The sequence below is a fragment of the Camelina sativa genome, chromosome 2 (assembly GCF_030686135.1).
Source record: "Camelina sativa cultivar CO46 ecotype springtype chromosome 2, ASM3068613v1".
In the NCBI taxonomy this organism is placed as follows: Eukaryota; Viridiplantae; Streptophyta; class Magnoliopsida; order Brassicales; family Brassicaceae; genus Camelina; species Camelina sativa.
The window spans coordinates 28,204,515-28,224,620 of record NC_141881.1 but is presented as its reverse complement, the minus strand read 5'-3'; the positions used below and the strand labels follow the sequence as shown (position 1 = coordinate 28,224,620).

The 20,106-nt window shown below is 36.8% G+C and overlaps 5 protein-coding genes across 5 annotated transcripts; 3 read left to right on the top strand and 2 right to left on the bottom strand.

Moving 5' to 3' along the window:
• The first annotated feature begins 320 nt into the window (after window positions 1–320).
• LOC104756733 (uncharacterized) lies at window positions 321–1,297 on the top strand. The gene is made up of 2 exons (XM_010479366.2): window positions 321–450; window positions 758–1,297. The coding sequence occupies exons 1-2, from the start codon at window positions 387–389 to the stop codon at window positions 1,102–1,104; spliced, it is 411 nt and encodes a 136-aa protein (XP_010477668.1). The 5' UTR covers window positions 321–386; the 3' UTR covers window positions 1,105–1,297.
• On the bottom strand, window positions 1,241–3,827 carry LOC104738203 (uncharacterized). The gene is made up of 4 exons (XM_010458416.3): window positions 3,361–3,827; window positions 2,966–3,103; window positions 2,490–2,561; window positions 1,241–2,033 (listed from the first exon to the last, which is right to left on the bottom strand). The coding sequence occupies exons 1-4, from the start codon at window positions 3,526–3,528 to the stop codon at window positions 1,362–1,364; spliced, it is 1,050 nt and encodes a 349-aa protein (XP_010456718.1). The 5' UTR covers window positions 3,529–3,827; the 3' UTR covers window positions 1,241–1,361.
• Window positions 3,828–7,381: 3,554 nt separating this feature from the next.
• On the top strand, window positions 7,382–12,369 carry LOC104738185 (ABC transporter G family member 28). Its single transcript, XM_087491120.1, has 14 exons — window positions 7,382–7,727; window positions 7,817–7,893; window positions 7,982–8,257; window positions 8,344–8,407; window positions 8,489–8,635; window positions 8,727–8,761; window positions 8,858–8,931; window positions 9,022–9,923; window positions 10,007–10,303; window positions 10,385–10,885; window positions 10,964–11,112; window positions 11,188–11,477; window positions 11,594–11,727; window positions 11,822–12,369. Exons 1-14 carry the CDS (start codon window positions 7,504–7,506, stop codon window positions 11,976–11,978), a joined length of 3,327 nt encoding a protein of 1,108 aa, XP_087347246.1. The 5' UTR covers window positions 7,382–7,503; the 3' UTR covers window positions 11,979–12,369.
• Window positions 12,296–15,175, bottom strand: LOC104738195 (ATPase GET3C). The gene is made up of 11 exons (XM_010458410.3): window positions 14,880–15,175; window positions 14,196–14,407; window positions 14,055–14,117; window positions 13,863–13,964; window positions 13,713–13,787; window positions 13,560–13,628; window positions 13,405–13,470; window positions 13,231–13,308; window positions 13,043–13,141; window positions 12,727–12,861; window positions 12,296–12,595 (listed from the first exon to the last, which is right to left on the bottom strand). Exons 1-11 carry the CDS (start codon window positions 15,007–15,009, stop codon window positions 12,458–12,460), a joined length of 1,167 nt encoding a protein of 388 aa, XP_010456712.1. The 5' UTR covers window positions 15,010–15,175; the 3' UTR covers window positions 12,296–12,457.
• A 3-nt stretch (window positions 15,176–15,178) lies between these two features.
• LOC104738176 (uncharacterized) lies at window positions 15,179–19,643 on the top strand. The gene is made up of 10 exons (XM_010458396.3): window positions 15,179–15,899; window positions 16,349–16,402; window positions 16,611–16,736; window positions 17,040–17,588; window positions 17,695–18,155; window positions 18,251–18,350; window positions 18,444–18,506; window positions 18,586–18,675; window positions 18,770–18,871; window positions 19,135–19,643. The coding sequence occupies exons 1-10, from the start codon at window positions 15,579–15,581 to the stop codon at window positions 19,486–19,488; spliced, it is 2,220 nt and encodes a 739-aa protein (XP_010456698.2). The 5' UTR covers window positions 15,179–15,578; the 3' UTR covers window positions 19,489–19,643.
• Window positions 19,644–20,106: the final 463 nt, after the last annotated feature.

The window sequence follows — 20,106 nt, the reverse complement described above, 5'->3', positions numbered from 1 at the left end:
AAACAAGACATTTTTGTGAGTGTCTAGATTTTTGATTTTGCATTATTTTCAATTATAATTATGGTTTGATCCCCTTATTTGGTCTAACCCATTGGAGAAGCAATTTTTAATGGAACACGGACAAAACATAAATTTAATACGAACGACCGCGACCCGGCTCAAACAATGACAATTATATATTTTTTTTATAAAATAAATAGATAACTAAACACTAATCGAAATATTAGGAAAAAAAAAAAGGAAAAAAGAATTAAGTAAAATATGTTACAAAGAAAGAAGGAAAAGTAAAATTTGTTTTTACTTGAAAAGGAACGAGGTGTAAAAAACCGTAATTCAACTACAACAGAAGAGAAAAAGAGAGCGTAAGGGAAGAAACAACAGAAGCAATGGATCCGCAGCAAAGAGAAGTTTCACTTCTTCAGGCAGAAGCTCAGAAGTTGACTATTGCAAGTAAGTTTTCTAATTTCTAAGAGGTTGAGAGAGATTGACCTAGGAAAGTTGAGAGAGATTGTTGTAAATAGAAGTTTTCACTGAATGTTTAACACGGCAGAGAGAGAGAGAGAGATTAGGGTAGAATTATTTTAAATTAGATCCCTAAACAACTTCTATTTTTACATATACATTGTAGCTGAAACATCTGAAGAAATAATTTCTAGGAGGTTGTTGAGAGAGATTGTTGTAAATAGAAGTTTCACTGAATTGTTCTGTGTTCTTTATTTAGTTTTGTCTGTCTAACCACTTCTATTTACAACTATAGCTGAAGCATCTCAGCCTTGTGATGAAGAGAAAAAGAGAGCTGAAAAAGCGATGGTTCTGCAACAAAGGGAAGTTTCACAGCCTGTCACCATAAAGGAAGAGTTGGAAATTTTCATGCGCCTGCATGGTGAGTTTTTAGGACTCCGCACTAGAAGAATGAACAAGGTTCGGGGTGAAGCAAAAGTTTTATACCAGAAAGGCTTGCAAAACATGAGAGAGACTGCTAATGCTATCGTAAAAAGGGCTTTAGAAGATTTTAAAGAAGATGAGAAGAAACTTGAGACTGTGGAAATGATAAAGACTCGGATAACAAAACTCAGGAAAGAAATCAGGAAACTCAAGACATGAACGGTGTGATCTCAAGAATGATATTGAAGACTTGATCTGTTTTGGGCTTTTTGGTGTTCCGTTTAGTTTCGATGTTTACAAGCTTATTATTAAGAAGAAAATTAGTAGTTTCCTTTTGACTATTTTCCCGTATCTCTTTGTACAATTGAACTGTCCATTTATTAAGAAGGAAAAAAAAAAAGAATTGCTAAAATCATAACATGAATCAATTACAAGAAGAATAAAGAAAACACCTAAAACATAGACATTGTTCATCCTCATCGCATCAATTCTATGAATACAAAGCCATTCCACAAGCTATGCAACAGCATTGACGGTAACAAGTTCCTTGATCGTGCGAATATCAAACCCAAAACCACTCCAAGGAACACCAATGGCAACATCCTCTGCACATTGAAATGCGCCAGAGCAAACGCAACTGAACTCACAAGAATCGCACACCAAACTGGCATGTACCTAGTCAGAGACGGTAACAAGAACCCTCTGAACACTATCTCTTCCCAAACCGGTGCACAAATCGATACCACAACCGCATACAGTGCCATTGCCACAGGGTCTCTAGCCATTATCGACTGCTCGACACTTGAGAGAGATACCGGACTTGAGGTCGGTGGGAGTGGCAAAAGGTTGAGGTTTAATTGGGATAGACGGTTAACGAATGGGAACATGAAACAGCCTATGATAACATCTAGTTGCCAGTTTCCTTTGAGGCTAAAGCGGAACCAATCGCTTGCAAGAGGACGGAACATGGAGAGACAACGGTGGAGGATAGCAATCCCGGCAAGGCCTTCTGTTACATCAGTTACCAGACTGAACAAAGCTTGGCCTCTAAATGTTAGGGATTCTTTGTGGAAACCTGATATATGAGCCATGAATGGGATCATCCATGAACCAATGAACCAGAAAGCAGCTACCCACAGAAGCATTACCTGCAAAAAATTATGTTAGGGTCACAACTTATAACTGTAAAATTAACCAAGGAAATAATCTGGACGCAACAGGTGAAATTGAAAGCTTTGGCCTTTGGTATATAACTCATTTCTCATAGTTTGTATTGCATCTTCTCTATGAACCAAGGCATCTATAATACTAATATATAGCTTGAAGTGATCTCGTTTCAACAACCTATATCTAATCAATACAGGCTAAAGAGGTAAGACGTGTAGTCCACAGTTTATATAGATCAAGGATATTTGCCCACATTTAAATGTCTCTGCTTTCAAAATCTATTGTCTTACACAGACTCAATATAGGCAATACTCCACTCATTCATATAAACTCGGATTGTAACATTCTAGTAGATAGCTTTCATTACTGTTCTTGTGTAAAGTGTAAATTTAATATGGCAATACAAAAGAGGTTGAGTAACATTAAGAAGTAGGTACCTGCACAATGGTCTCAACAGTCCATGGTACTTTCCAACGAGTCCCAATGGCCTTCAAAACTGCATCTGCAGCCTGAAATCCAACAAAACAAAGTGTTTTTAGACCCAAGATAATGTTTTAAAACAAAAGGTCGATAAGCCTTTGTCGGAGTTTCCTTATTTGCAATTTTGCCCATTACATAAGAGTAAAAAAAGAGAGCTTTTTAGAATATTATCAATTTCTATGGCACATTTCCAGCGCAAAAGAACCCTCAAATTCATTTCATGATTACACTAGTAAACCAAAAACCAGTTGATGATGGACAATACAGTACAGAACACAGTTTGATCCAAAAGATGAGATTTTTCTGATGTAGTCTCTACAGTCTAGACCCTAATATCATAATTAATTTGTCATACTAAAACCGAGACTAAAGAAAAAGTAGTTTTATCTTCAAAAAATACAAGTATCCAGTGACAGTTGGGATAACCTTTTACCTTTTGAAGAGTTGCCTTCAAATCTGTTTTATCTGTACATGGAGAATCTTGATCTGGCTTAACTATTTCCTCAGGCACGAATTGCTCCGGATTCTCAGGAGCAGAATCCTCATTTCTAAAGCAAAAAATCTTCCATTTCTGCAGCAAAACAGCACCAACAAGTTTTAATACATTGGAGATAAACTCTTCTTCATCTGCATCAACACAAATATAGTCTTCTTACTATAAAGCAGCTCTTCTCATTTACACATATCTTAATCACAATATACTACTAAACCCCAAAATAAAAAAACCCAATTCCACAATTTCATAAACAACCATTTCTGTACTAGTTATCAAATTCAAAGTTTCAAACTTGATTTGGAGAAACAGAGAAAAGAAACAAGAAGACGTACGTGCTTTGCGGATTTATTAGAAAGTGAAGAAGCAGCAGTTAAAGGGGAAATCTGGGTAAGAGCAGGAGAGAAGACAGTTCGACAAGGAACCCTAAACTTAGAACGCGAAACAGATAGAGCTGGGCGATGGCAAAGGAGAGACGAAGAAGAGCAAGGAGAGGTCAACATGGGAATGAGAGATGAGAAAACCCTCAGAATTTGCCAACACTGAGGAAACCCTAATGTGAGATTCTTCTTCTTCTTCTTCTTCTTCTCAGTTTCATCAGAGAAATTGAACAAACAAATAAAAACCCTAATTATCTGAAAATTGGATTTGGGGGTTTCGTGACCAGAGAGAGAGAGAGAGAGAGAGACAGAGTGACCAAAACAAGTTAGTTGAATTTTCAACGACAATAATTAACAATCCTTCTAAACCGAACTAAACCGATAATTAAACCGGAATAGATCAATTATGCAATTTTGTCTACAATTTTGACCAAAGACTAAAACGGGTGACCATAAAAGAAGTCTAGACTAGACTGGTATGCGACTTTGGTTTGCTTGCAAGTCGTCGTCGTCCAAGTGGCTCAAGTCTAGGGAACATAGACAGCCACAGCAAAGGGCCATTAACACAATGGAAGAGGGTAATCCAACACAAAGAGCGAGTTTGGGAGAGATACAATAGAGGAGTATGATGATGACAGCAATCCCAAAGCCATGACTCACGCATTCAACAAAGAAGAAACCGAATTCAAGATCTTCTGGGGGTGCCCCTGGCCCGAGAAAAGCGCTATAGACGTATAAGAATGCTATATAACTTGCCCACCTAATTTTGGGTGTCGCTTCGGATCTTGTTTTGCCTTATGTACATGAACGCTGCAATACCGGCCGGCAAGATGAGTATGTGCATGATGATGACGTAAAGTATTCGCTTCATGGACCTGCCATACCATAAAAACATATGCAATCAAGCCATTATGTTGGAAATAAAATAGCCATACAAACACAAGAAAGAATAAAAATTCACCGATCGATCCACTCACCATATACTTTTAGGTTTAGCCATCGTTTTGCTCTCCACCATAATGACGAGTATTGTAAAAACTTTATTAACCACACAATTGTTAGCCAGTCCTTGTATTATATATATATATATATATATATAGATATATATTATTTACGTTCAACATCTTATTCCAAACTCGATCGAAGTAGGATTTCAAATATGTTTTCTCTTTTAATTTTATTGAGGGATATATATATGTAAATCTCTTAGGATAAGGATTTAAGTTATATGTTGACAAGTTTGGGATCTTGCTTCTAGGAGTTCGTTGTGAATGAATAAATCAAGTTATTTCGACACCTATAATTTGACATAGTATGAGAGTTTATAGGCAAAAATTAAGACATAGCATCAATCATGACAGGGGAACCAGCTCCTTGCGCTGAATTGGAACCAACTTCTTCATCATCAAGTAGTGCCACCATTCTTATCTTCATCTGTCAAGAAGATAGAAGCTTAGATAATCCCGCGGCTAATCGTCTCTATAACCAATTCGTCTTCGACAAAATATCGAACCTCACCTAAGTTTTTGAGGATGACATTAAATGAGAACTCGGTTTCTGCATTACCAATGTGTTAGTTTCTAAAAATGTCGCAATTGTCATTACCAATTTGTTAGTTTCTATTGAAATAATGTTTTTTTTTTGTTTGTTTCTGTTGTAGAAAAGAAGATTATAACGAAGCTTTTAATTTCTCTAAAAAGACAGATTTCTTAAATGCATGTGGTAAATCCACAAAAGGTATATATATTTATGCATCCCCTAGCTAGTTTCATTGATAAAATATATACAGTAAGAAATAAAGTAAGATTTGTACGTTTTGTTGATGTTTTTAAAATAGGTGACATGATGCAGAGGATATGTACGGCTGCAGAAGTGAGGATATACTTCAAAAGTTCAAATCGATTATGAGGAGGTCCGAAGAGAGCTACTAATTACTTGAAACCGAACAAGAACTGCAAGCCTAATTTCTTGAGTCTGCAGCCTGGCTAGACTGGTATGCAACTTTGGTTTGCTTGCAAGTCGTCGTCGTCAAAGTCTACGGAACATAGACAGCCACAGCAAAGGGCCATGAACACAATGGAAGAGGGTAATCCGACACAGAGAGTGGGAGAGATACAATAGAGGAGTAAGACGATGACAACAATCCCAAAGCCATGACTCATGCATTCAACAAAGAAGAAACCGGCTTCTCCATCTTCTGGGGGTGCCGCGGGTCCGGCAAAAGCGCAATTGACGTATAAGAATGCCAAAAGACCTCCATATATATTTTGGTCGTCGTTCAAGGGGATCTTATGTAGCCTTATGTATATGAACGCTGCAAGAGCCGCGGACACGATATGAGTATGTGACGTAAAGTATTCGCGTCATGGACCTGCCATACCACAAGCCATTGGTTGGAAATAAGATAGCCATAGAAACACTAGAAAGAAAAGAAAAAAAAAAAAAATCACCGGCCGATCCACTCACCATGTAAATTTACGTTTAACCATCGTTTTGCTCTCCTCCATTGTAAAAGTTTTATATACTGTATTAATTAAGCGCACAAATTGTTAGCCGGTCCTTGTTTTATATATATAGTATTTACGTTCAACATCCTATTCCAACTCGAAGAAGGAGTTCAAATATATATGTTTCTGTTTTAATTTGATTGAGGGATATATGTAAAATCTCTTAGGATAAGGATTTAAGTTATAAAGTTTGGGAGCTTGATTTTAGGAGTTCGTATGTATCTAGTACAATTCTCCCTCTTTGTATTAAATACTCTTGCATTGTGAATGAATAAACCAAGTTACTTAATTCAGAGTTTTATATGAAAAAATTAAGAAAATTCTTCTCTTGTTAAAAAAAAATGGTCTCTCTTGCGTGTCAATAATTAATGTCAGAAATTATAACATGTTTGTGAATGAATCACCAATTTCCTGACGGAAACAAAAACGTACGTTCAAAAGCATGCAGCCTGCCTAGACTGGTAGGCAACTTCGGTTTTCGTGCATGTCGTCATCAGAGTCTACGGCACATAGACAGCCACAGCAAAGGGCCATGACCACAATGGAAGAGGGTAATCCGACATAGAGAGCGAGTATGGGAGAGATACAATAGAGGAGAAAGACGACGAGAGCAATCCCAAAGACATGACTTAGGCATTCAGTAAGGAAGAAACCGGCATCTGAGGGTGCCTCGGGCCCGACGCTAGCGCCAATGATGTAGAAGAGTAAGATATAAGTTCCCCAACTAATTTGGTCGTCGTTTAAGGGGATCTTGTTTAGCCTTATGTACACGACCGCTGCAAGAACGGCCAACACGATGAGTACGTGCATGATGATAACGTAAAGTATTTGCTTCCTGGACCTGCCATACCACCAAAAATAAAAATAAAAATAAAAGAAAATAACATATTATGCAATCACGCCACTAATAATTAGTTGGAAATCAAATAGCCATATAGGAATTAGGAACCACAAAGAAAGATAAGGAACAATCACCGATCAACTCACCATGTACATTTAGGTTTAGCCATCGTTTTGGTCTTCTCCATTATGATGAATATTATAGAACCTCTGTAATATAATATTATAATCACACACTTCGTTTAAGTCTCAAATCCTTGTAATATATATAGGGTATAGCACGTTCAACATCCTATTCCAACTCGAAATAGGATTTTATATATCATATATATGTTACGTTATATTTATTTTTATTATATATAAAAATAAAAATAAAACCTACAGAGGTCATAGTAGAAACTTCATAAAAAGATATAGCCTCGACTTTAAAACTGCCTAGTATATATGATTCCTTGGTGAAAAATCTATTACCAATGACACGAGTCAGAAGAGAAAGTCAAACGGTCAAATTAAAATCTCTGTCTCCTGTCTCTTTCCTCCTCATATATCGCCATGTCTTCCTCTCATCCATTTCTTGACTCCCAAGAAACACTACAATCTCTCTCCCCCAAAAAGAAAAAACAAAAAAAAAACAAACCCTAATTCTCTCTCTCTCTCTCTCGCAAGAACAAATCATTTGTCTAATGTCTCCTTGATCCATCACGGTCTCCAGAATAAGTCTCTACAACATTGTTCTCGGAATATTTCAGGGATGGGAAGGAGAGATTCATGTTTTCAAGAAACAACATATGTTTCCTTCTTCGTTCTTCTTTCCTTAATCTTTCATCAAAATGCAATCTGTCAAGAAGAGAGAAGCTTGGATAATCCCGCTGCTAATCGTCTCTATAACCAATTCGTCTTCGACAAAATATCCAATCTCACCGAAGTTTTTGAGGATGATATTAAACGAGAACTCGGTTTCTGCATTACCAATGTGTTAGTTTCTAACAATGTCTCATTGTCATCATTACCAATGTGTTAGTTTCTAATGAAATAATGTTTTTTTTTGTTTGTTCATGTTGTAGAAAAGAAGATTATAACGAAGCTTTTAATTTCTCTAAAAAGCCAGATTTCTTAAATGCCTGTGGTAAATCCACAAAAGGTATATAAATATATACATCCCCTGTTTCATTGATATATATATAAAGTAAGATTTATACATTTTGTTGATGTTTTTGGTTTGAGAATAGGTGACATGATGCAGAGGATATGTACGGCTGCAGAAGTGAGAATATACTTTAATGGATTATTAGGAGGTCCAAAGAGAGCTACGAATTACTTAAAACCGAACAAGAACTGCAATCTATCTTCATGGATGTCTGGATGTGAACCTGGATGGGCTTGTCGTACTGCTAAAGATGTGAAAGTTGACCTTAAAGACGATAAGAATGTTCCTGTAAGAACTCAGCAATGTGCGCCTTGCTGTGCAGGTTTCTTCTGCCCTCGTGGCATCACCTGCATGATCCGTAAGTCATAAAACAATTCAAAACGATTGAACAGAATTCACTTTTTGATTCATTTCTAATGTTGTTGCCTCACAAATGATATGAAGCTTGTCCTTTGGGAGCTTATTGTCCAGAGGCTGAGCTGAATAAGACAACAGGATTATGCGACCCGTAAGTCTTGTTTTTGATCATTTTTCGAAGTTTGCCTTGAATCATATGGTAAGATTAGCTGCAGGATTATTGTTATTGCAGATATCATTACCAGCTTCCTTCTGGACAGCCAAATCATACCTGTGGTGGAGCTGACATATGGGCTGATATTGGTAGTAGCAGTGAGGTTTTCTGTTCAGCTGGATCGTTTTGTCCTTCCACTATCGACAAGCTTCCTTGTAGCAAAGGGTAACTACCTAATAATGTTTTTCATAACTTTCGTTAAAGGTTCATCTTTCTCTAATCATGGTCAGCTAAACTCATCTTTTGTTTGCTCCAGACATTATTGCAGGACAGGTTCTACTGCAGAACTAAGTGAGTGATCTCTTTTGTCCAAACGATTATCAAGAATCAAACTATCAGAGATAAAGAAAGAGAACTTACAGTCTCTTTTCTCTGATGAATTTGCAGATTGTTTTAAGCTGGCAACATGCAACCCAAGATCAACAAATCAAAATATCACAGCATATGGAATCATGCTTTTTGTGAGTCAGATCTCTCCTTAAAACTATTTGCTTCAGGTATCTGTTGGTTTAGTTTCCAATTATTTGAGTCTTTGGCTTGTTTCTTTGTAGGCTGGGTTAGGTTTCTTGCTCATAATCTTATACAACTGTTCTGATCAAGTGCTTGCGACAAGAGAAAGAAGGCAGGCAAAATCCAGGGAAAAAGCAGTACAAAGTGTGCGTGATTCACAGTCACGGGAGAAATGGAAATCTGCCAAAGATATAGCTAAGAAGCATGCGACCGAGCTGCAGCAATCGTTTTCCCGAACATTTTCTAGGAGAAAATCTATGAAACAGCCAGATTTGATGAGAGGTTTAAGCCAAGCAAAACCTGGATCAGATGCTGCCTTACCACCAATGTCAGGAAGTAGCTCAGAGACAAAAAAGGGAAAGAAAAAGGATAAGAACAAACTAACTGAGATGTTACAGGACATTGAACAAAACCCTGAAGATCCTGGAGGGTTTAATCTTGAGATTGGTGATAAAAACATCAAAAAACATGCTCCAAAAGGCAAGGCCTTGCATACTCAGAGCCAGATGTTCAGGTACGCTTATGGCCAGATTGAAAAGGAAAAAGCAATGCAGGAGCAGAACAAGAACTTGACTTTCTCTGGAGTCATCTCCATGGCTAATGATATTGACATTCGAAAGAGACCTACGATTGAAGTTGCTTTTAAAGACCTTACGATTACTCTAAAAGGGAAAAACAAACATCTCATGAGATGTGTGACTGGTAAACTATCACCTGGACGTGTTTCTGCTGTGATGGGTCCTTCTGGTGCTGGGAAAACCACTTTCCTAACAGCTTTGACAGGCAAAGCACCAGGTTGCACCATGAGTGGAATGATTCTCGTAAACGGCAAGGTTGAATCAATTCAGTCCTACAAGAAAATCATAGGTTTTGTGCCTCAGGATGACATTGTCCATGGAAACTTAACAGTGGAGGAGAATCTCTGGTTCAGTGCAAGATGCAGGTATGCCACACTTTGCTTAATGAAATTTAATTTTTCAAAATTTTATTCAACTGTATGCATAAACCATTGGTTACTACATACAGGCTGCCTGCGGATCTCCCAAAGCCGGAAAAGGTTTTAGTTGTGGAAAGAGTCATTGAGTCACTTGGTCTGCAACATGTTCGAGACTCTCTTGTTGGTACTGTGGAAAAGAGAGGAATCTCTGGAGGTCAGAGGAAAAGAGTCAATGTGGGTCTTGAAATGGTGATGGAACCATCACTTTTGATATTAGACGAACCAACTTCAGGCCTTGACAGTTCATCTTCTCAGTTACTTCTCAGAGCTTTACGCCGTGAAGCTCTTGAAGGAGTAAACATCTGTATGGTTGTCCACCAGCCCAGGTTCAACATATATACTCTCTTATCAGCTAATACTAAACAGATGATTAGATCTTGTTCTCATTTGATCCTGTCTCTCTGCAGTTATACTCTGTTTCGGATGTTTGATGATCTAATACTTCTGGCAAAAGGTGGACTGATATGTTACCAAGGATCAGTGAAAAACGTTGAAGAATACTTCTCGAGCCTCGGAATTGTTGTCCCTGAGCGTGTGAATCCTCCTGATTACTACATTGATATATTAGAAGGCATATTAAAGCCAAGCACAAGCTCAGGGGTTACATATAAACAGCTTCCAGTTAGATGGATGCTTCATAATGGGTATCAAGTTCCTATGGACATGCTTAAAAGCATTGAAGGGATGGCTTCATCAGCTTCCGCTGAAAACTCTGCTCACGGAGGAAGCGCTCATGGGAGCGTCGTAGGAGATGATGGAACATCTTTCGCTGGAGAGTTTTGGCAAGATGTCAAGGCAAATGTTGAAATCAAGAAAGATACCTTGCAGAATAACTTCAGTAGTTCAGGTGATTTATCCGCGAGAGAAGTTCCTGGTGTGTATCAGCAATACAGATACTTCTTAGGAAGGTAGATCCCATCAAGTACTAGCCATATCAATCACTTCACAGAGAATCCTTTCTTAAACTCAATGTGTTTTCTTTGCAGGTTAGGTAAACAAAGACTGCGAGAAGCAAGGACACTAGCTGTAGATTACCTAATACTTTTACTTGCTGGTATCTGCTTAGGAACACTTGCTAAAGTGAGCGATGAAACATTTGGTGCCATGGGATATACATATACAGTCATTGCTGTTTGTAAGTAGAAACCTTTCATGCTTCTCTGACGACAAATTTGCCTCTTTCTTCAATAACCTTTTCTGGTTTTTTCAGCTCTATTGTGTAAGATTACTGCATTAAGATCTTTCTCTCTGGATAAACTACATTATTGGAGAGAAAGCCGAGCCGGAATGAGCAGCCTGGCTTACTTCCTAGCAAAAGACACAGTTGATCACTTCAACACCATAGTTAAACCGCTTGTTTATCTATCCATGTTCTACTTCTTCAACAATCCAAGATCAACAGTTACAGACAATTATGTTGTCCTAATCTGTCTTGTATACTGTGTGACTGGCATAGCTTATGCCCTAGCCATACTTTTCGAACCTGGTCCAGCTCAACTAGTAAGTGTCTAATCGATCATTGAGGAAAGTACTGATGATAAAATCAAAGACTTAAACTATAAAGCTCTGTTTCACTTCTTGACACAAAAACTACATCTTATTTTTTCTTTGTGCAGTGGTCAGTGTTACTTCCAGTGGTTCTGACTTTAATTGCCACCAGTACAAACGACAACAAAATCGTAGATTCAATCTCAGAGTTGTGCTACACGAGATGGGCTCTAGAAGCATTTGTGGTATCAAACGCTCAAAGGTAACAAACCTGATCTCTCCCTGTTACAAAACTCCATTGCAACCATCTCTGCACTCTTTAGACCATCTTGTTTACTCTCCCATATATTTTTCAGATATAAAGGAGTCTGGCTTATCACTCGGTGTGGGTCACTGATGGAGAATGGATACAACATCAAGCACTTCCCTCGTTGCCTCATCTTCCTGACATTAACCGGTATCTTGAGCCGCGGTGCAGCTTTCTTTTGTATGGTAACTTTCCAAAAGAAATAGCTTTTAAGTTTCCAAAACCTCTTCCTTCTGTACCTGCAAATCTCGGGAAACTCGAAAATACCAATTTTTTCCCTATACCTATACGCATCAAATACACTCACAAAGGTTTTACAAGGAAGAACACATCATTTGGAGAAGATAATAGCCCGCCACACTGTTCATAGGTAGTTCCATCATCAGAGTTAAAGATTCCTACCTGTAATTATTCATGTTGTATATCTTTCATTTGCTTTAGATATAACATAGATTATCACCTGTCTCCTATCGATTCCATTTTATGCACCAAGTACAAATGTAGAAGTATATAGAAGAAACAATGAGAAAAGCTCCAAGAACTTTCATTCATTTCCTGGCTTAAGGTTAATAATAATGTAAATTTTTTTTCCTCTCATCAGCTAGAATTTCATATCTTAAGGCAACAGAAGAATTTTAACTTATTGTTACTCACTGGAAATGAAAGGTGAACATTAATTTTTCTTTTATCTCCAAACGTGATCACCCATGAACTTAAGTGCTGGAACGCCTCTTATCTCAGCGTCTAGCAATGGGGATTGGATCAATTTTAACCCAGAAAGTTCTGTATCATTCTGAATAAGTCCAAGCACACGCGTTTGTTCCTGAAATATCAACAACCATATCACATTGTAGGTACAAGCAATGAATATACCTATCCGAATTACTAAACTAATACTGTATCCAAGCCAAAAGGTTCAGTAGCTTTTGCTTGCATGGTGTTAGGTCAAGTTACCTTTCGTCTCATCGAGCAAAATTTGCAGTCGGATTCAGATTGTGGTAGAAGCTGATTAACAATAAGCCTGTGGACAGGCACATTTTCTTTTCTTAAAGATGCATGTAACCTTGACGACTCGTTTACTGCCATAACCTAAAGGGAAAGATAATAAACCAGTCATGAATATGTAACCAAATAAAACTCAAGACCTCAAGAAGGTGACCCAACTTCTATTCAAAATAATACTTAGGCCGTCGAAAAATAAAGTAAGATCAGTTTACAAGCTAAGTCTTAAACTTAAGATCTTTATGAACAAGTAAAAGAATGGTGTTACCGTTGGGATGGTTACAATGACAAACTCGGTAGTGTTCACATCACGGAAAACATTTCGAACTTTCTCCATTCTCTCTTTCAGTTGGTCTAACTCGTTAGACTGTTAAAACAATGATTGTTCAGAACTTTGAGAGAAGGTGAAGGGGAAGTAACGGACTAACTATTCACATGAAAAAAACCTATGCTTACGGGTTCTTGTTGTTGTATCTCTTTTTTGCCAAACATAGACTTAAAGGTTGAAGCTGCTGCAGTGATCTTCTTCTTGAGCTGAATAATCAAATAATCCATTTGGATAAAAATACGCTAAACATATCAACTGTGTAAGCAAACCACAACTAACGCTAAGTTTCATCATCCTCAAACCTTTGTTATTTTGCTAATGGATGAATCATAGAAGTCTGGGAGGGAAAGAAGCCGCAGAGTATGTCCCTGCAAGAAATTACTTGGAATTAATCAGAGTCAACAAATGCAGCATACTCTTAAGACTCAGTACATAGTTAGGCAAAAAAATTACTAACCGTAGGAGCTGTATCAAAAACTATACGAGTGAACCTACTGTATTCTGGTGACTCCATGAATTGAAGGACCTGCAATGAAATCTTATTATTATTAGTAACTAACATTACAATTGTATCATTTCAGGGGAATTCTGGGGATATGAACAAGCGTGCCTTGGAAATAGCTGCTATTTCGTCAATACCAGGTGAAGCAGCATTGAGCATATCTTCAAGATTTAAGTCCCCTAACTACCAAAAATGAACAACACATCTGAGACATTGATGAATTTTTTTCAATCAACAATAGAGAGAAGGAGAATGAACCTCGCCGGCAAACATTCCAAGCCCCATGCTATCCATCATATTTTTAACGCTTTTACCGCCTGACTGACTTTTAATCTCGTCCTTCATTGTCTCAGGTGTTATCTGTCACACATCACAACATGAGAGAATAAAACTCAGCAACCTATGTCAGGTATCCAGGAATGTGCAAGAGACGCGTAGTTTCTTAATCACCTCAAGAGCTAGAAGAGTTGAATCAACACCTTGAACCGGTTTTAAAACTCCTCCTGACAAGTCCTGGAAGCCAACACGAGATTAGCTGAAAACACACTTCCCAAGTGTAAACATTGAGAGACAAATGAGAGAAGCTGATACCTGGGAAAAAGAATCACTCAAGGAGTGAGCAGGGTCAGTTGAAACCACAATGGTAGGATGACCATGGCTAGCAAACTTAACCGCAAGAGATGCAGCACAGCTCGTTTTCCCTACACCTCCTTTACCACCCAAAAGATAATACTTTCTCTGATTCACAGATACCATCTCATCAAAACGGGAAGCTCCTTGAGCAAGAGTAGCTAATGATCTCTCTACACAAACAAGCGAGAAACCAAAATATCAAAATGACAGAACCCATTTGCTTCCATGGATATAAATTACAGTTCGGCAAGCTACAGAGCAAGGTGAACATAGCTTACTATTCACTATTTCATCCAAACAGCACAGATTCAACTAAATGCTTCTCAAAATAAACCAATAACTTATCTTTTCACCAATCAGTAAAAGAAAGTTCTCATCTTACAACCCCACAGAGGACACAAACAAAGATAAGATATTTGTAGTTAATGACGTTCCCAATCAACAGTAACAAGTCTAACATATAAGAATCAAAGTTCGAAACTCAAAACCAAAACTGGATCTGAAAACTTTAGTCAACTCTGTGGAAAACAAATTTAGCTAAACAAAAGGCTGGAAGAGAAGAGACGGTGATGGAAAATATCATAAAGTTTGAATTTTTTTCCAAAGAAAGCAACGAGAGAGGAAAAGGATCAAAAGGGCAACCTCGAAAGAATGTTCCGGAGATACTTCCACCGTGAATTTGAGTATTAAGGGAATTGAAACCTACGACCCGACGGAGAGTGATTGAACTAGTAGCTCGAGAAACACGGCTAAGAAGAAGCGAAGTCGCCATTGACGAATTCAGAAGAGAGAAAAAAGGGAAGAAATTTGTCGGAGAGTGGAACGAAATTGAAATCAAATCACAATGTTTCAGACGGCGCCGGCGACGGTGGAGGGGTTTGCGAAAGGGTTTTAGCCTTTTAGGAAATAAAACTGACTCTTCATCTCATTGGTTGTTTTTTTTTTTTTTTGGTTTAGTAATAAAAATATTTAAAAATTTGAGTAACCAATTTTATAAATTAAATTTTCAATATTCAGTTTCAAATATGAAAATATGTGAAATTTTGTATAGTGTTTTTCAAAATTTATATATGTATAGAATTTTCCTTGAAAATAATAAATAAAAACGTAAAATAAAGTACCATAACCTCATAATCCAACTTGTTATGTTCATGATGATTAGTGAACTAAACTCATAATCCAAATTGTACTTTAATGGTTAAAAACCATAATCCACCACCAACAACTTAATTATCTTTACGTTCCAACAAAGGTCCATAATCATAATATGGAAAAAATTGTTTATATAAAAAAAAAAATAGGTCGTCCAATAATATTACTTACTCACCACTCTCTATCTAAATGACGGTTAAGAGCATCAGCTTTGAAAACTGCTTCTCGTCTTCCTTCACCAAACCCTCCTCTCTCACGGTCGCTCTCTTCTTCATCTTCAAGCCTAAGCCAAATATATCTCAAATGTCTCATTCTTCTTCTTCTTCTATTAACCTCCTACATTACCATTACCTTCCTCCTGATTTCAACCACTCTCTCCGGTTCTGTTTCACTGCTCCATCTTCGTCTCGCTGGTCCAATCCTGACGATTATTTCAGCTCCAGCTTAGCCATGCCCACCACAACTCTCCCGGCTGGCTCTAGCTCTCCCTTCAATGTCCCTCATAGTGTTGTGAGTTTAACATTCTTTTGAATTCCATATATATGCTTCGTTCTTATCATTCTTAATTATGTTAATTAAATTCATATTGAATTGTTAGCATACAACTTGAATTTAACTAATTGTTTGCACATACAACTCGTTGTAAATGAATCTTGAATCTAGTGGTTAGGCCAATGTATTCGAGTTAATTAAGGTGACACTGACACCTCGGATTAAACGATACGTAAACCGTCGTAAACCTTTCTCATATACAAAATCAGTACGTGTGTTTGTCTTATGAGAATGAGTTGATCGTAGCATACTAGCATTCTTACACATTAATCCGATCAGTTTGTTCCGCTTAATTACGTTGTTGTATAAATTGTCTATGTTTTGAACTTTTCTCTCATTTGTGAAGAAGAATCTATGGTTTTGTTGCTTATTGAATTTTTTGTTTGGAAACTTTTTGATGTGTATAGAGGACGAAAAAGCTGAATAATAGCCAGCAAAAAAAGGAAGAAATAGAGAAAGAGGTATGGGAATCTACTAAAACTAGCTTACCTATCTCTATGTTTGTTTCTAGGCAAACACCAAGGGATGTTGTTATAAATATATACGTGAATCAAAGTATTATAGGTGTACAATCAAGTTTGCGGTTCAAATTTATCTTTGGAATTGATTACGTTTTAGAATTGCATTACATAAATTAGCTCTCATGCATATGGTAATAATAATTGTTAGGTGTGGATGTTACGAGAGATGCTGGATCAAGAAGAAAAGACACGTGAGATATTGGAACAAGTCCAAAAACATCAACTTCCTTCTTCGTCCTCTTCCATTACTCTTCCTGCTTCTCTCCCTCCTAAGGTACGTTTTATAATTAGTAACACATTACGTGTAGTGTGTTTCCAAGTTTGGATAGAGTGAAAAAGCAGCAAAATACTTTTTAATATGTGATGATAATAACATCATACACATATTTCTGGTAACGTTGCTTTTAAACCAAGTCTCAGGTCAACCAAAAATTTTACAATTATTAATTTAATTATATTTGTATAAATCAAACAAAATTGTTAGATCCCCCTCACCTGACAAACAAAGATACAGTTGTTGTGAAATTAGTTAATTAAGTTGTAAAATATTTAAGTAAGTTACCTTATTTTAATGCAGATGAAAGAACTAATAACGGAACTATCGATAGTAGAAGGTGAAATTTCAAGACTAGAAGTTCAAATAAGCCATCTTCAAATAAATCTCAAGCAAGAACAAGACGAAACTTTGAAACAAGCAACAACAAGTTCATCAAGACGAGCATGGCAAGCTAGTGAGAGTTACAATGATGACAACATAACCCCTTATCAAGCTCCAATGTTACCAAAACTATACCCTAAACTCCCACCTCCAAGCCCTATGGTGCACAAAGCCATGATGAAGAATGAAAATAACAACAACAGCAAAGCTACTACTAGTCATCATCATCAAGAGAATGCTACATTTGGTACAATGACACTGCATTTCATCAACAAAGCTATAAAAGGTGATTACGCGACCGAAAGCTTCCACAAGTCTAACGAGAAAGTTGGAATCGTTGAGAAGGAAAATCATCGGTCAGTCCACCAACATGAAAATAAGGTGCAAGAGAGTAGAAATACGAAGAAGATTAGGACGATGAAATCGCCTTCGCCTCTACGTGAACCTAGATATTCCTCTCCTAATAAGGTCTGATTTTCATATATATATATATATATATATATGTTTAATCACACATATGTTTGCTTCATTCAATTCATATTTTGATTTATATATGCTTGTGATTTGTTTTCAGCCTAATAAGGATCGTGTAGCACTTGACACGTCATTAGACATGCCACCAAAATCTCTATCGAGCACAATCTTGATGGAAGACGGACAAAACATACAGAAGTGGCACCCAAACAAGCTCGCCGAGAACATTATGAAGTGTCTCAATTTCATCTACGTTCGCCTCCTTAGAACCACAAGAGTCATGGAGCTAGAGAAAACGGGACCTATCTCGAGATCAACTAATTTCTCATTGAGCTCAAGAAGCTTTAGGATCGACAATGCAACCTCAAGCTTGTCTAAATCCATGAATCTTGTGTCTTGCAAGGAATCAAGACAACAAGATCCTTATGGAATATTTGATATCGAAACATCCTTGGCTAGAGACATTGGTCCTTACAAGAATCTTGTTATCTTCACTTCAAGTTCTATGGATTCCAAGTGCATTTCAAGCTCTAGCTCAGTTTCTTTAATCCAAAAACTCAGGTGAGTACTTTTGCGTGAAATTGCAAAATACAAATTAACCATCAGATAAACACTTGAATTAGTGTGCTATATATTGTGTTGTGGCCACAATGCAGGGTATTGATGAACAATCTTGAGACAGTGGATCTAAGAGTGTTGAGCCAACAACAAAAGCTAGCGTTTTGGATAAACATGTTCAATGCTTGTGTTATGCATGTATATATACACTCTACTTCTTCAATATATTTTCATTGATTACAAACAATTTTATACTCAACGATCATGTTCATCGCTTCTGTGTATGACCAGGGATATCTACAACATGGAGTTCCAAAAACAGCTGAGAAATTGCAATCTCTCGTTTACAATAAGGTATGTTGTACTTCTCCCTTTTAAAAATAAATACTAATATATTAACTCAAATTTGATATAATAAAAGTATAAATTATAGGCTACAATGAATGTTGGAGGCAAAAACATAAGTGCTCATACCATTGAGCATTGTATCCTTAGGAAGTCTACAACTTCTACCATGGCTCAGGTATATAAATACCTATCACTTCAATATATAATGCTATTCATGTTGTTTTCCTAAGATCAACTTCGTAAAGTCATAAATGCAAATATAACCGTAGGATCGACACGAAGAAATGATTATCCGTAAACTATATGGCGTAGAAGCAACGGATCCCAACATCACATTTGCACTCTCTTGCGGAACTCGATCTTCTCCTGCAGTAAGTTACATATTAATTCACTTTTAATTGGGCACTCAATCTATTACAATCCATTGTTCATATCCAATATTCCGAGCATTTTATAAAGATTGGTTTAGTATTAATTTACAATGCTAAGATTAGTAAGATTACATCATTTTTATTATAGATGATTTGTCTAAATATTATATGGTTAAATAATATGGTATAGATATAGAAATTTATATATACTATCACAATAGTTATACATAGTAGTATCTCATCTAAAAAAATACATTTTGAAGGTGAGGATATACACTGGCGAAGGGGTGACAACGGAGCTAGAGAAATCGAAGCTAGAGTATCTGCAAGCGTCGGTGGTCGTTACAGCGACTAAACGGATAGGCTTGCCGGAGCTTCTTGTGAAACACGCCACCGATTTCGTAGTGCCGAGAGTCGATGGCGGTGGAAGTAGTGGAGAGATGGGGCAGTTAGGATCTCTGGTGAAATGGGTTTGCAACCAATTACCAACGTCTGGATCATTGAGAAAGTCAATGGTGGAATGTTTTAAGAATAATAATACTAAAGCTTCTACGTCCTCTCCTGTCGTTGAGAAGATCCCTTATGACTTCGAGTTTCAGTATCTTTTAGCCATTTAGGGGTTCTATATACTATATATAGCTACTAATTTTTCATTCGTTTATTTGTGGAAATGTTGTGTTTTCGAAATAAAATATCAAAATTTGTATTTTGTTTTATATGTGAATGTTAAACTGACATGTAAATGTTTGATCATAATTAAGCATCTTACGTATATCTTATGATCATCACGAGTAGTGTGATTGGTATATATATTAATCAAACCTTCTAAGGCATTGAATAATATTTTCGAATACCTTCATTAATTTTACATTCTACACTTTTTTTGCCTTCTATTGATTGAAACTTGTTTAGTGTGTGTGTTTCTTTTTTACTTACAAAACACATAGTTCATAAATAAAATAAAAACCATCTTGTTATTTCTCAATTTCCTTACATTTTGTTCTTTTCCTAGTTATCTAGATTAGGATTTAGGAACTATTAAGATGTCAATATGGATTAAACAGATGTTGTTCTCTTGTTATTCGTTCTCGTGATTTTTTTATAATAATACTTTAAATTAAAAAGATGAACCACTCTATCCTTGACAATGAACATCATGTGGCGTTATCCAAAGTAATATATTAGGTTGCTTTGTTGACCAAATGTTTAAACTTTGACTTCAAATTATGTCTCTA